At 38.2% G+C, this 14,282-nt stretch overlaps 1 protein-coding gene across 8 annotated transcripts in view; it reads left to right on the forward strand.

The window, feature by feature from the left end:
* The window catches only part of MAST2 (microtubule associated serine/threonine kinase 2), a 185,574-nt gene that overhangs the window by 37,587 nt on the left and 133,705 nt on the right, over positions 1-14,282 (forward strand). The window contains exon 1 of one of the 8 annotated variants that reach the window (XM_064428753.1): positions 9,097-9,183. The exons of 6 other annotated variants lie outside the window; for them this stretch is intronic. In XM_064428753.1, the coding sequence (XP_064284823.1) occupies positions 9,151-9,183 (33 nt within the window). In that variant the 5' untranslated portion in view covers positions 9,097-9,150. Of the gene's footprint in view, positions 1-9,096; positions 9,184-9,767; positions 11,602-14,282 lie in introns of those variants that run through there. One more of the 8 variants, XM_064428752.1, reaches the window with a different exon arrangement.

Consider the following 14,282-nt stretch of genomic DNA (forward strand, 5'->3'; position numbering starts at 1 on the left):
CCACAGTGATTTATTTGTAACCTTTTTTCCCCCGCTATTAAAATCTCAATAACTAATGCTATGATGCTTCTTCTACTTGTTCTTTGGAAAGCCGATACAGGACTGAAATAATTATTTTGCCTTGGACATTGTCCTGGCTGCTCTGAAACCTCCTTGATAATCTGCTTACTTGTTTGGCTGGGCAGGAGCGGACTTTGGCTTTTCCTCTGCTTCCTGTTGCAAAAGCAGCTTTGAAGGCAGTTCTGAGAAGGAAAGGGAGCTGCTAGCGTGGGAAATTCAGGAGCACAGGACAGAGCAAATCAGCTACAATCAACTGATAATGCTGATGTCTGATAACTCAGAGGTATATTTAGAATGCTGCTGCTGTTTTCATGTTTGTCTTTTGTTGTCCATTGCAGCTCACACTTGCATTTAGTTGCTTTCTACTTCAGTGACTTGGGAAGGAAACCTAAGGAGACAGGGGCTTCTTCAGCTTCATTAACTATTCTGGAAAGAGCTTCTCCTTTCCTTGAATTCCACCTTGCCTGTAGAGATTTGTGTTCTGCTATGAGATAATTCTGTCAATATAGGCTTGTTTACTTTACAACTTCAGCAGTTTTGGAAGGCTCCTTTCGATATTGAAACATCCACCCTTTGCACTAACAGCAGCATGGAACTGTGAATTGTAACTGATGATTGTCAGTGTTTCTTTATTCTAGGAAGACCTAATGGTTTGCTAGAATTGAATTCTCTGTTTTCTAATGTAGTTTCCTGTGTTAATTGGTTTCTTGCTGGATCCTGTCAGCCTCACTGTGATACCAGCCTTCTGAGAAGCTCATTCTGTGGATGCATTTAGAAAAAGCTCTCCTCCCTTCATGGAAAGAATTTTCTCTAGGGATGCTGCCAAGTCTCAGAAGACCAAGAAATGATATGGTTTTCTATATAAGTGTAATCAAACTGGCATTCATGATCATTTTGTCTCTTTAGAGCAGGAACAGCTCTGTAGATGAATATATATTTTTGGCATTGGCTTTAACCAAAATTGAAATTAATGGTATAAATGATCCTGACTGCCAGAAACACTGAACAGCAGTAGGGAATCAAAGTTTCTCCAATTGTTCCTTCTTTCCTGGTAACTTCCAAGCTGCTGGCCAATTTCATCCAGGCTTGAAAAGAATAAGAAATGTCAAAAATAACTGTAATTGCAATAGTATAAGAATTGGAAGTGAGTAGGAGACACCCCCTCACATTCTCTCAGTGACAGTCAGTTCATTGTTTATTGTGCTTTGGCAGCACTGGTTGACACTCAAATATGACAGTGCTGGATTAACTGGGGCCGGTGCTGTCTCCAGTTTGTGGAAGCAAAACAGGAGAGCCAGAGTTACCTCTGTCAGGGCTATGGGAGGGAGCAAGAGACAAAAAGCCAAACTCAAGTCTGTAAGCAATTGGGCAACTTTAGTCTTTGTTGCTGAAGAAGCAGCTTGTTTATATTGCAGAATGAAGGAATCTGACATCCTTCTGTTTCCAAGAACATGGATGTTCATGACATAACTCTGGGCAAAGTTGGAAGGGCAGCTTTTGAAATGCTCCCCTGTTGTCAGCTTGGCATGTTGCTTTTGCTGTGGGAGGAGTGGCAGGATGCTACTCCAGCAAACTGAAGCTCTTTCCATGTGGTTGCCTTTGCAGTGTCCTGTGGCTGTCCCAGCCTGGGACTGCACTGCAGGGTCAGCACAGGGAAGTGATGGATGTCTTCCCTGGACTGTAAATCTGACCTTCCAGAAAGGAGGGAAGGGAACCCTCACGTTTTGGTTGTGCGTATTGGAGCTGAGCATACTTGTGGCATCATCTGCAGTTTATTTCTTTGCTTTTCACTACTAACAACATTACAAAAATTAGTATTCTACAAGCTTGAAAGACAGACTATTATCTAATTGGCTTTTGGTTAGGAGGATACTGATTTCTAGGTCAATGTAAAACAAATGAGCATTTAAATTGAAGAGGAGCAGCTGTTCCAAAGCCCCTTTCCACAGTGCCTGGTTTTGTTAAGGATAATTATGTCTAATTTTAAATTATGATAGCTTTGAGTATTGAGCTTTGCCTTGTTACATTCACTATATCATTCTCCTTCATCAGTAAGAATGTTCTATCATGGAGCTAGGTTTCTGATTGGATTTATTTTTCTGGGCCTTTTGAATTATGAAGAGAAATACAGCTTTAAGGATGGAGTTTTCAACACTTTCATGCCAATGTTACCACACTTGGATCTTATTTTTCGAGGTCTCAAAACTGATACAGCGTGTCTGATTCCTGTGGAAAGATACTGCTGGGAAAATACATATTTATGTAAATGTGTAAGATTTTTGTTCATATTTTTAGCTTGACTATGGAAACGTCAGACTCCAGTGCTGAAAAATCCAAGAAAGCTCTTGTCAGCCTTGGAAGGAAACATATGCTAAAGATGTCCTGTGGATTACGTACTGCTTGTTTCAATTAACACATTGATATTCTCTGTCAGTTCTAGAGACAAAAAGCCCAGGTGACAATTCAAATGATGCATGAAAATAACATTTCAATTTTTACTGGTGAGCTCAGATTTTTTTTAAACAAAGAACAAAAGATTTCAACTGTTTTGGTCAATGTTACATCAGCAACTCAGTAGTATGTCTGAATTCTTTAAGGAACATATATTGTAAAGATACTGCTGCTGCAATAGAGCACATTTGTTTTACTGAAACGTTTGCTGCTGGACAGGTATTGTGTCACACGTAAGAATTTTGTGTTTGAATTTTATTTGGAGTAAAGTGTAACTGTATCAAGAAATGCGAAACATATATATTTGACTATTAATTTGAAATCCAAACATTTTTTATCTGCTACTTTTGTGGAAGGAGATACGTTTTCACGTGCCTTTTAAAATAATTATTGTCACATTTTTCCTCTGAGAAATATTCTTTGAGTCTTTTAAGTCAACAGTTTTACTGTCTTCTGTTTCTTCTCTCCTGACTGAATGTAAATGGTTCTATTAAAAAACACCAAAAAAACTTCAAGAGATTTCCAAATTACTATTATGTCTCTACTATTTTTTTAAATGAAAAATATCTTTCAAATGAAAAAAAAAAAAAAGACCAGGAGAACTCATAAAAATGGGAGGTCTGATGCACATCCTGGAGAAAAGGGAGATTTGAAAAGAAAAAATATCATTGTACTGTAAATCTTTGAAATCCTGAATTTATTATTTTTACCTTTCTTTCTGTTTTTGTTCAAGTTTAGTGGATAAATGTCGGAAAGAAAGGATATCTATAAAAAAGCTTTTAACTTGTCCAGCACTTTAAGGAGATGACAAAATTGTGAGAAATCAATAGCAAAGTTTTGTCTGAGACCAGAAACGGAAGAATAAAAACCTGTCAGAATCCATCAGTAAAAAACTGCTGTGAGATGTCTCCCTAGATATTGATGTAAGCTTAGTCAGGTATAAACAAGGAGAGTAGGAGAGAATAAAGCCCTCTAATTTCAAATGTTTGGCTTATCTTCAAGTATTTATTTCAAAGGCAGTGTTTAAGTGTATATCATGTTGGTCTTAAGCCAGCAAAATGGTCCTAACCTTTGGAGTCTTGTTTAAGCACTTTAATGTCAGCGGGAAACCAAGGTAAAATTCATGGTATATTGAAATGAATTGTATATGGATTAAGATGGAAAAATATATTCAGTCCTGTAGATTCTGTTCTGAGCAGAATAATTAAAGAAAAAGCAGTTGAGCTTCATGGCATTTTTCCTAATGGGTTTTTTCTTAATGACAGTGTGAATCATTATTTGTAACTATTTTACCAGTGTAACAGAAGAGGTTCCTTGTCTCATGAAATATCAAGTGTTTGTTTTGAAGAAATGAGTGTCCAAAATTACAAATATCCTACAGATACAAGTGGGAGGAAGATACGGTGAAATGCAGCTCTTTTTGGTCTCACACCTCTGCAATTTGTTGTCCTTAAAACTCTTTAATTGAAAAGTGCCATCTTTCTATAAAAATTGTCTAGCTTGTACTTCAAAGTTAAATGGCTTTATTGATGAAGTAAGAGTTGGAAGCAGAAGTTTGGGAGGAGTTCATAGAAAAGGAAAGTGTGTATATGCAAACCACTGCTGTATGATGAGGCTGCAGGAAGGGCAGTGCTGGTCAGGAGAGTGGATAGTGGAGGAAATCTTTTGTGGGCACTAAAATTTTGGGAGTATTTATCAGTATGTGTTTGCAGGAGATATGAGGTGCATCTGTAATTTTTAGCTTTACAGAGCCAGTTTCTAGGGAAAAAATAGCTTCTGGGCTAACTATTCATAATGTCTTTCCTGTGGGATTCTTGAAACTACAGGCTTTGTTTCCATAAACATTTCAGTAAATGTCAATAGCTTCATTTGGGAAACACACAAGCTGCTATTGAGTCTTTGAGCTTTGGGTTTGTTGCCATTCTAATCGGAGTTATTAATTGCTGAGGTTTAAATCCTAACATCTGAAGCATGAGGATTGTCTTATAATAAAGTAAGAGAAACTTGATTTTGGTAGTCATCGAATGTTTAGTAAACAGAAATTATATTTTCTTCAGGTTTAAATTTGCAGCCTATACTGAGAAAGGCTTTTCTGCCTATCAAAACCAAGTTTCTTTTAAAAATGGCATTGTATTTGAAAGGTAGCAAGAGAGAAGCTGGTTTCCATTCTGTTCTAATGTCAGTTCAGCTCCAGAATATGAATTTGCATAGTGAATCCACCATTTTCTATAAATATTAAATTTAATTGGAGATTCCTTTCCAAAGATGTTAGCTTGAGCCAGGGTTCTGCCTGGAAGCTGGTGTCTCTTCTGCACATACCTGCTCTGTTACAGTATGGAAGCAGTTGTTCTGTAGATGAATGAACTCTTTCCTCCAGCCTTGTCGGCAGCAAATTTACATTTGTATGGAAGATGAGTGGGAGTGCCGCCTTTCATAAGGCATTGCATGTGGGGGATGGGGCAGCCTGGCCCAGGAATCTAAACCTAACAAACCGGGAACAGAAAATGTGCTCTGAAAGCCTGAGTATTGTGTAAACCTTGAGGATTTTCGACATTTTTTCACTGTTTCTTTTTCGGGGACCAAGCCTCGTAAGCGGTGGCTCAGGATGAGTTCCTGCTGCGGTTCATTGCTAATGCACAGCTCTGCTCCAAAGGTCTTACTTTATCAAACTGAATCTTGTAAATAGGCAAGGCATCCAGAAGAAATTCAGACAAGCTGTCAGGCGAGTTTCCTTAGGTTGGCTGCCAAGTTGTGTTTTTTTCCTTTTTTTTTAAAAACAAGTTACCTCATCAACCTTCCTGGTTTCAGTAGTCTGTCAGTGTATCTTGAAGAGACACATTTTTAAATCTTCAGATAAACACAGCTTGATCAAAATAAATAAAAAAGCCCCAAGCACTTAAGTTTCAGTTTGACAGCGAAACATTTGGCTCATTTTTTTGCACAGATAGATGTTACCAAAGACTTAAAAAAATGTCACTAAAGTTGTCAGCTTATAAAATTTTGGAAAGTGATCTTTTTTTCCCACCAGACAATATGTTATGTAAGGAAATGTTATAGCTTTAAAGTTTCCCACAGCTTGATGTCTTGTTGCTTTTAGTTTTGATTAAATAGAGTAAAAACTATAATGAATTAGGAGTTATGAAATTCGTAATTTACATTATGAAAAATGTAAATTTTGAATCTCAGTATTTTAGATAAGGGCATTGGTTCAAAAAAATCCTTGATACAATATGTAATTAAAAACATTGCATCTTGCTGCAGAAAATTGAAAAGCTGTTGGTCTTTTTAGCCTGATTTTTGGATGGGAGCATTCTTTGTGTGGCAAAATGTGAATTGGTGTTCATCACAAGATCATCCTTTTGTGTAGTGCTGACATCCTTCACACTCCGTCTGCAGTGATGGGGCCCTGGTTGTGTGAGAGACTTTCTGGTGTTTTTGTCATTATTATAAAATATTAAAAGTTTCTAAGTGGTCAATATAAGTGGACTCGGACCTCTGGAAGGACCTCCAAATTCTCCGGAGTTATGAATTTAAGGACTGCAGCTATTGGATTTACTTAAGCTATTCTAGACAGCACACACATTTTTGATCCACAGTGTGATGATTTGATTGCCAAGATGACCTTTACTGATTTTGCTTTTATGGTAAATAATGGTAGGTTTCAGTTCTGATGCAATAGCATAAACCACATAAGATGTCAGGATGCAGTGCCAAGAACATAAAAATGCTAGGAAGTCATAGCAAAATTATTTGCCCTATTTTAGTTAATTTTTAGTTTTTTCACGGATGGTGAGTGACACCTGAAATACACTGTAAGTATCAATTACAATTTAAGATAGGTAGTTTATATTCAGCATAGAAAGTACAATATGCAAACTGAACACAGCTCAGCGATGAGCCACGTGATTCTACACAGATATGTCTTTGTGCATATGTAAATGCACTCTGATATAGTAGATACAGACTCCTTTCTTATTTATCCCCCTTTGCAGTTGCTTTGGTGAGTAGAAAATGTGAGTAATGGGATAATAGCTTATTCAGGAATTCTCAATTATGTCTCACTAAAATGTATTGTACACAGGAGCAATTGCACAACTTCTAAGTGGCTTCCTGTGGTCATTGCTTTTCTGACTGTGAAATTGGTCTGTCCTTAGTCATCTTCCACTGATGCTATTTGAAAACCTGTGGGCTGCAGAACATCTGAAAGAACTGTTGTATTGATGATACTGAAGTTAATAGATGGAAAACTCCCATCATTTTCACCTTGCAAATGTTCTAATGTTCGAACCTCTCAGATTTTTTTCTTCTACAAGACAGAGAAGTGGTAGATTTTGGTAGCAGGCAGTGGAATGGGGTCTGGATCAGCATGAATGAGAAGAGATTTCTTCTTATCAAAAGACATAAAATGCTGACCAGAATCCAAGCACAGACCCCTCCTAGAGACCTCTGAGAGGTAGGGTTGGTTGCTGTCTAGTGTATAAAAAGTAAAATTCCAGATCCTATTAATATTTTTCAATGTCTTATCATACATGTGGCCTTTCCCGGGATAATTAAAGAAGATTAAGCTCTTCAAGTCTTTTAACCCTGATGCTTTTCTACCCTGGAAACATTTATTTTGGATCTTTCATTTTATCAAGATTCATTTCAAAATATAGGCTACAGACATGATTTTCCATGGTGATGTCACCAATATTATATCTAGAGACAATACCACTAATTTATGATGTGTAAGTTCTCTTGGTCTGTTCAGAGTTTCCTTGAACTGTCATTGCTACACACTATTTTTAGAATTACTTTTCAGTTTACAGATTCACTGTTACACCTCGTTCCTTTTTGGAGTTTGGGTGCCTTTTAGGATGCAAGACACTCTTCAGCAAGCACTGCCTTTGGACTTTCTACCTAAACAAAGCCACGGAATGGTTCCACTGGCTGAGCTCAGTACCTTATCTCTGATTGCACGTGTCTAAGGCAGAGTCTCTTCCCAGAACACTTACAGCTGTTTGTGACTCTGGGTCAACTTCAGTGTGTTTCCCTCTTTTAAGAGTTCTTGGCAGATTCTTCAATGCATTTGTCCAAACACTTCTGTCCACGCTTGTGATTATTTTTCCCTTCAGCCTTTTACAGCCAGAAATAGCCCAATGTGACTTGTGTAAAGCAGTAGCTCCTTTTTTGTTTCTTTGGAAATTGCTCCTGGCCTCATTTAATTCACCCCAGTACTGGCAAGCTGATAAACTGCCCTTCCCTCCTTACCAGGCTGATCCTTGCAGGAATATACAGTAACTTCATGGCTCTTTCCATTTCTTGATGTCTTCAAATCAACATTCAATTAAGAACTTTCTCAGAGCTTTTTCAGAGTGCTGCAGCTAAACAGGAATTGGTTGGATTATGTCCAGGAGATCCCAATGCTGCACTTCCCTTTCTCTTTCCCGGTTGCTGCAGAGCAAATCAAATTTTCTCCAGATTTCTAAATTTGATGGAGAGAGGAAGAACTGAGTTAGGAGCTTACTGAAGTTGTTGGTTAACCAACTTTGAAGTCCCTCTTTTAGTCAGCCTTCCTAATTTTTTTTAGTGAAGTTGAGTATTTAGGTAGGTACTTTCATTCTTAAAGGATTCAAGTATGACATGACCTCCTTATTTTGATTTTTCTTTTTTCCCACTGATGAACAGGTTTGTTAGACCCTTTCCTAGTGTTGCCTGCATCTGGAAACTGTTTGGGAACTTTCTTCTAGAATTAAATTACATTTTGTATCCTTCAGTTTCTTTAATATCTTTCAGTAATACATCCTTTAATGGAATGTCTTCTACAAATATTTTCTCATCTCTAATTGGAGACTTACCTGTAGACTTTTTAGGGTGTTAAAATCACTGTCTAAGGGTGGTATAATCTTTCGGTGAGATGACGAGTGAATTTAAATTTCTAAAGGTAGTATTTAGTAAAAAAAATCTTCCATGTCAGAGAGTTGCTTTGAAATTCCATTTGTCTTTCGCTTATTTCAGTTTGATCCTAAGTATTTTCTCCCATCTTCTTTCAGCATTGATTTTCTGTGGTAGATTTTTCTGAAGGAAGAAAAAAAGAGAGTGGATGAGTCTTAACAGTTAAACAGGAGGGAAGAAAAGGTGGTTGCCCCATTTGTGATGTTTTTGGTGGTGGTTTTCGATCTGACATTTAAATAAACTGATCCCTTATAACTGAGGAAGGGAAGGGGACAGGGAAGCTGGAGGAAAAGCCATGCCTGTTTCTTTTTTCCAGCAGCCCCAGTTGGCTTCTTTAGCCCAGAAACTGGGTAAGTGTGGCAGGCAGCCAATCTGAAAGCATCCTCCCCAAGAAAGCTTGAAATTTGGAAGAGAACAGATGATTCTCATGGTATTTCAAGACTCATGCCAGCCTCAATCAATTACAAGTCACTTGTGAAGACATATTGAGAATTGGCAGTGTCTGAATATTATGGTAAATAATCCAGGAAGGATTAGATGTATATATGCCAATAAGAACGCTTCCAGTTATGTTATGGAAATAAGTTATGGTTATATACTACTGTTATCTGCCTGAAACATTTTCATTTAGTGGTTGATGTAGGAGGAGAATACAATGGGAATGGTGTTGCATGATTGTTAAGATGCCTTGATTCCTCTCACAGAATGTGTTGTTTAATGCTGGTGACCTTAGAAGAGGTAAGATCAATGATCTGGTTAGTGCATGGTCTAATAGAATATTTCTAAAATCTATTGTAGACTAAAATAGATTGCAAAGTGCATGTGATGTATGTGAGCAAGCATGCCAAAATGTTTTGTTTCTATGAGATTTTCTTAGGTAAAAATAGAATTTGTATGGTACTAATGTCTGATTACTGAAGTTAGTATTTTGTATTTTTTTCTGAGGAAGCTTATTTGATGGCAAAATGCAAGAAATTATATTGAAATCCATCATGAACATTATCACAGTGAAGTCCTGTGATCATTTTACATTCCTGTGTGCTTTTAAAGAGCTTAATCTGTATTTTATGTCGCCGTTCCCCCCGGTGACACATCCTCAAGTTCTCCCGCAGAGTTCCTTGGCTGGCTCGCTGTTCCCCAGCCCCATTTGCAAAAGAAGATGCTGTTCCTTTAAAATGAAGTGGCTCATGGAGTTGTTTTCACTAGCGCAGGTTTTTATATGGTACAGTAGGCTCCATGCAAATGAGCTCTGCCCTCTCCGGAGCGCACAAAGGCGCTGCAGCCCTCGCTCGGCAGATGGATGCGGGGAGGCACGGCAGCCGCAGGATTTATTAGCTGCTCTCAATAAAAGACCACACTCGCTCCGCAGAGGATCAGGGAAAAAAAAAAAAAAAAAAAAAAAAAGCCTGGTGAATGGGATTGAGTTGTGTCTGCTTTCAGCTGACTTTACCGTGATGCGTTCAGCTCATGTGACTCGGTCACTTAGCCTGAAGATCAGCTGAAGATTTCCGTGTAAATCTCTGCTCCTCTGAGCACGGCCAGCCCCGTGTGCCTGGCCGAGGACTCTTTGTGGCTGTCAGAGCTGCGGGGACGGGAGCGCTGCCCCGGGCTGGGCTCCGCTCGCTGCTGCGTTCGCACCCCTGAGGATGTCTGGCTGAAATGCCCTCACAGTCACAGCTCTCCATGAAGTTTGGTCTCTGTACCGCATGAAATCCTTCAGTCTGAAGTTAGGTTCTTTTTAAATACAGTGTTTATGTTCAGAAGTTATAAATAGACTCTCTTCCTAAGCTTTAATCGGGAGATGAAATCTGTTGCTTTAGCTTTCTGCTAAAAAATTGAAGGTCATTGCGGCAATAGGTTGTTCATCGTATTTGCAATACTTTATTTTTTCCTTTTTAATCTAGAAGGGGCATGTGTAGGACAAAGGCTTCTTGACATGCTCAGTAATTTAAATGATACTGGGATGAACATACCTAGAATTTTGGTTTTACTGAAATGGTGCTCGGTATAGCTAGAAGCATTGTTGCTGTTTTATTTTTCGACACGTACTGTATGCTCATGTTTTAAAATGGCATTGGCATTATGGACCTAAAGGGGCAAAGCCCTTTTTGACCTTGCTGGAGTGGTCTGTGTGAAGGTAGCTGGAAAACAGAAACTGCAGGACAGACAGAAAAAGCCTCAGCTGAACTGTGCTTTTTTCCCCCTCCCTGCCTTTTTGCTATGGATGACGATGAGGGAAGGGCTACTTCAGACAGCTCTGTCAGTGATGAATAGAGGAATGAATTCTTAAATGTTCAGAACTTGCAACATGTGTTCCAGACCCTTCAGCACATGAGAGTCGCAAGATCTCAGCAATGAGCTGAAGAATGTGCCGTGCCTGCTGCATGGAGGAGCCCAGCATACCTCAGAGATAGCAGAAACAAAAGAATGTGTGACAGTATCTGAAGAATCTCACACTTGCTTTGTCTTGCAAAGGAGTAAAGGAATTTTTCAGAATTGGGAAAAATAAAATTTCCATGGTTTTCATAGCGAGATTTTTCTGTATTTTCGGTGCCAGTGTATCGTCCTGTGTACCCACAGTATTGCTTTTTTAGTTAGCGTGACTGTGTGTTTTTTAAAGGAAATGTGACCTGGATTTTGTGAGCTTGTTATACACAGTAAATGAAGGCAGCTGTTTTAGCTTACTGATCCCTTATAACAGCTCAAGTAAATTGAAATAAAGCAAAAATGCCTGTGTATGGGATCTGAATTAAATTCCACTCTTTGGCCGTACGTGGAGTTGTGGAATATTATTATTATAATATATTTGTAGACAGTTGTGTGTATGAGGGGAGTGAGACAGCCAACCTTGAAAAGATTTAGGAAAGTCGAGCAGATTTTTTCTAATGTGACCTGCTAAATCTGCCACAAAGAGGCAGGCAAAATTTCATACAGATAGTCAGAGACGGTGGCTGCAGTTCTTCCTGACAGGCAAGTGAAAGACCATGTCCTATTTTTAGCAAGTGGACGGAGGGCGAGTGGGAGGGGGAGAAAAGTTTGAAAATAATGGACTTCTTTAATAGTTAGAGAGCAAAGCTAGTGAGAAGCAAGTGAGCTTTAGTGATCAACAGTGGAAATATGGATGATTCAAGTATTCTTCGAAGAAGAGGGCTGCAGGTAAGTGTAACTTCAGCCTTCTTTTATTTGTTCTTCTGCTTGTAATGTGACAGTCTCATAAAAATGCTGACAGTTGTTTGGTGTAAATCAGGTTGACTGAGAACATAACAGTGATACTAGAATTTGAGTTTTTCTGTTTCCACCTAGTGTATATTTTATAAATTAAAAGCAGGATTTTGTATACAGTAATGAAATAATATTTTAATGCCTTGGATTATATGTAATAGTTTTGTGACTGTTCCTATGGTAAGAAGTGAAGTATAAACTATGAGGCTTACCTTATTTTTGGGACTTCACTTTTACAGATGCATACAAAAATCTGTTACATGATTTGTCAGACTTGCCTTAGAGTAGCCATTTTACTTGAGCATTAATTAAAAATGAAATGTCAAAGCAGATTGAATATTCTCATTTATTTTTGACATATGTTTCTTTATTGCTTCAAATGCACAGTAATCCAAAACCAGAAAGCAATTCAACCATGCAAATAATATTTATATTTTATTTTCAACAATATCATTGTTGGAATAAATACTCTTAATTTGTTTTGAGCTCAAACATCCCGGTGAAGTTTTATCTTGTACTGGTGCTGTGGAAGTTGGACTCAGTTGCACTGGTCTGACAAACAGTGATCTGTGCCAGTGTCAGCGGCGTGACAGCTGAACTGATGCTTATGGAATAAAACTGCTGGAAGTGAGTGAGCTCCAAAATCTTGTGTGAGATGGAGACAGGGAATAGATTTGTGCTTGAGAGCAACATATTCTTCCCCCAAGCCCCCCTTGTCATTGTAATAGGATGGTGGATAGCCTATTACATACTTGCTAGCATAAGTAATTGTTTATAGACCATGAACGTTGCCTATGAAATTAACCATGTCTGTCCCATTGTTTAACTTCCTTTGAGGAAAATAAATTTACTATTTTAGCATATTGCTATTCATGCCTTGCTGATGCTTTAAGGCAATTACAAAGTAATTGTTGCCTTATGTGAATATGTTCTACATCTCACCTTTTTATTTATTTATTTATTGCTTATTAATGTTAGTGAAATAGCTTGAGACAGTGTGCTGCATGTACCATGGTGACAGTGTATTAGGATAGTGCATTTCCTCATCATAAAATTAGCTGTATTTGCTTTCTGTATAACTGATTATATAGGAATAAGTAAGATTATTTGGGGGTGAATTTTTGGGTAAATTGATATTTATTTTCAGTGTATCTAATTAGAGTTTCATAACCAAGAAGATTGTTTCTGTCCAGAGATAATAAAAAATTTTTTCAAGCCATTTATTGCTTTTCTGAACCTAGCATTTCTCAGGGATGTTTTATCTATTTGACATGCCAGGGAGTGGTTATCATAGTAATTCTTCAGGGGAGTATTGGAAAAGGAAGGGAGGTTGAAGGAGCCCAAATGTCCACCAGTGTCAGCAGAAGACACTGCTGGGGATGAGAATGCATTTCCCTGGTTTAACTGTAGCATGGTGAAATTCCATCATTGTGGTGGTCTTGAATAGACAAACAGACATAATTTTGATGTCTAGATGTGGTGTTGTGTCTGTCCACAGTTGGTGTAATCAATATCTACATCAAAAATGCTTCAGGAACTAAAAAAATAGGCTAAAAGGATATCAGGAAATAAGGCAGGTGTCCAAAAGGAAGTTAATACTAGATAATTTCCCCCCCCCCCTGTATATTGGAGTACAATTTTTGGAAGGAATTGTGGCTTGGAAAAGTGGCCATTTTATAGTCAATTTCAACTTCAAAAATCAGAAAAAATTAAAGAGCTATTGGGACATTGCCAAGGCAATATATTTAATTACTTCCCTTGGAGAGTTGGGTGAAGCTAGTTTGAAAGGCCACTGATGAAAAAAATTAGTTTCTTAGTTCAAGCTGGATGTTGATGGCTTTTAAAATGAGCACCACAGCCCAAATTAGGTTCTCTAATCCAACCTCTCCTCTCAAAGCAATGCTAATTCCAAAGTTAGATCAGGCTGCTGAAGGACTTGTCCAGGCTGGTTTTGAGTGTATCTAGGGATAGGAGATTTTGCAGCCTTTTTTGGCACCTGTTCTGGTACTTAATCATGTGCACTGTGAAAATCTTATTTCCTTTATGTTTCACTACAGGGCACTTTCCAAATGCACACATTTGTTTTCCTTGTGCTTCCTTTTACCTCCATCACCTGAAATGCTTGTGATATCAAGCCTGTGATAGCTTTGTCTTCCTGGGGAGCTCTCCCAGCCCTGATCCCTGCAGTAAATAGCTGTGGACTAGAGGGAGCAGATAACCTAAAGGAGCAGCAATGTTCCTACATGCAAAGTCAATATCCTGGCATGTGGCCCTTCTGTGTCACCTTCTTCATTTGTTCAGTTCTGCTTTTGTTGCACCCTGTTTGGTGCTACAAATATGTAGTGGTGAAATGTGTGGAAATTTAAGGTCCAGGAGAGGCAAATGAGACACTAAATGGGACTCAAAATTTGATTTTCCTGTTCTGTTTTTAAAAAAAACTTCTGAAATACACATTAACTAAATAATTAGTATCTACATTTTAAACTGAAGGTTACCTTTGTAAGTTTAGCATGAAGATAGATGCATACATACACATGCAAAGATCTTCAGATGTTACCAGTCTCTTGGATTTGAGTTTTTGGAACTGTGTGCTGCAGGGGAGCCTGCCATGGGAA

Source organism: Passer domesticus, chromosome 7, assembly GCF_036417665.1.
Source record: "Passer domesticus isolate bPasDom1 chromosome 7, bPasDom1.hap1, whole genome shotgun sequence".
NCBI lineage: Eukaryota > Metazoa > Chordata > Aves > Passeriformes > Passeridae > Passer > Passer domesticus.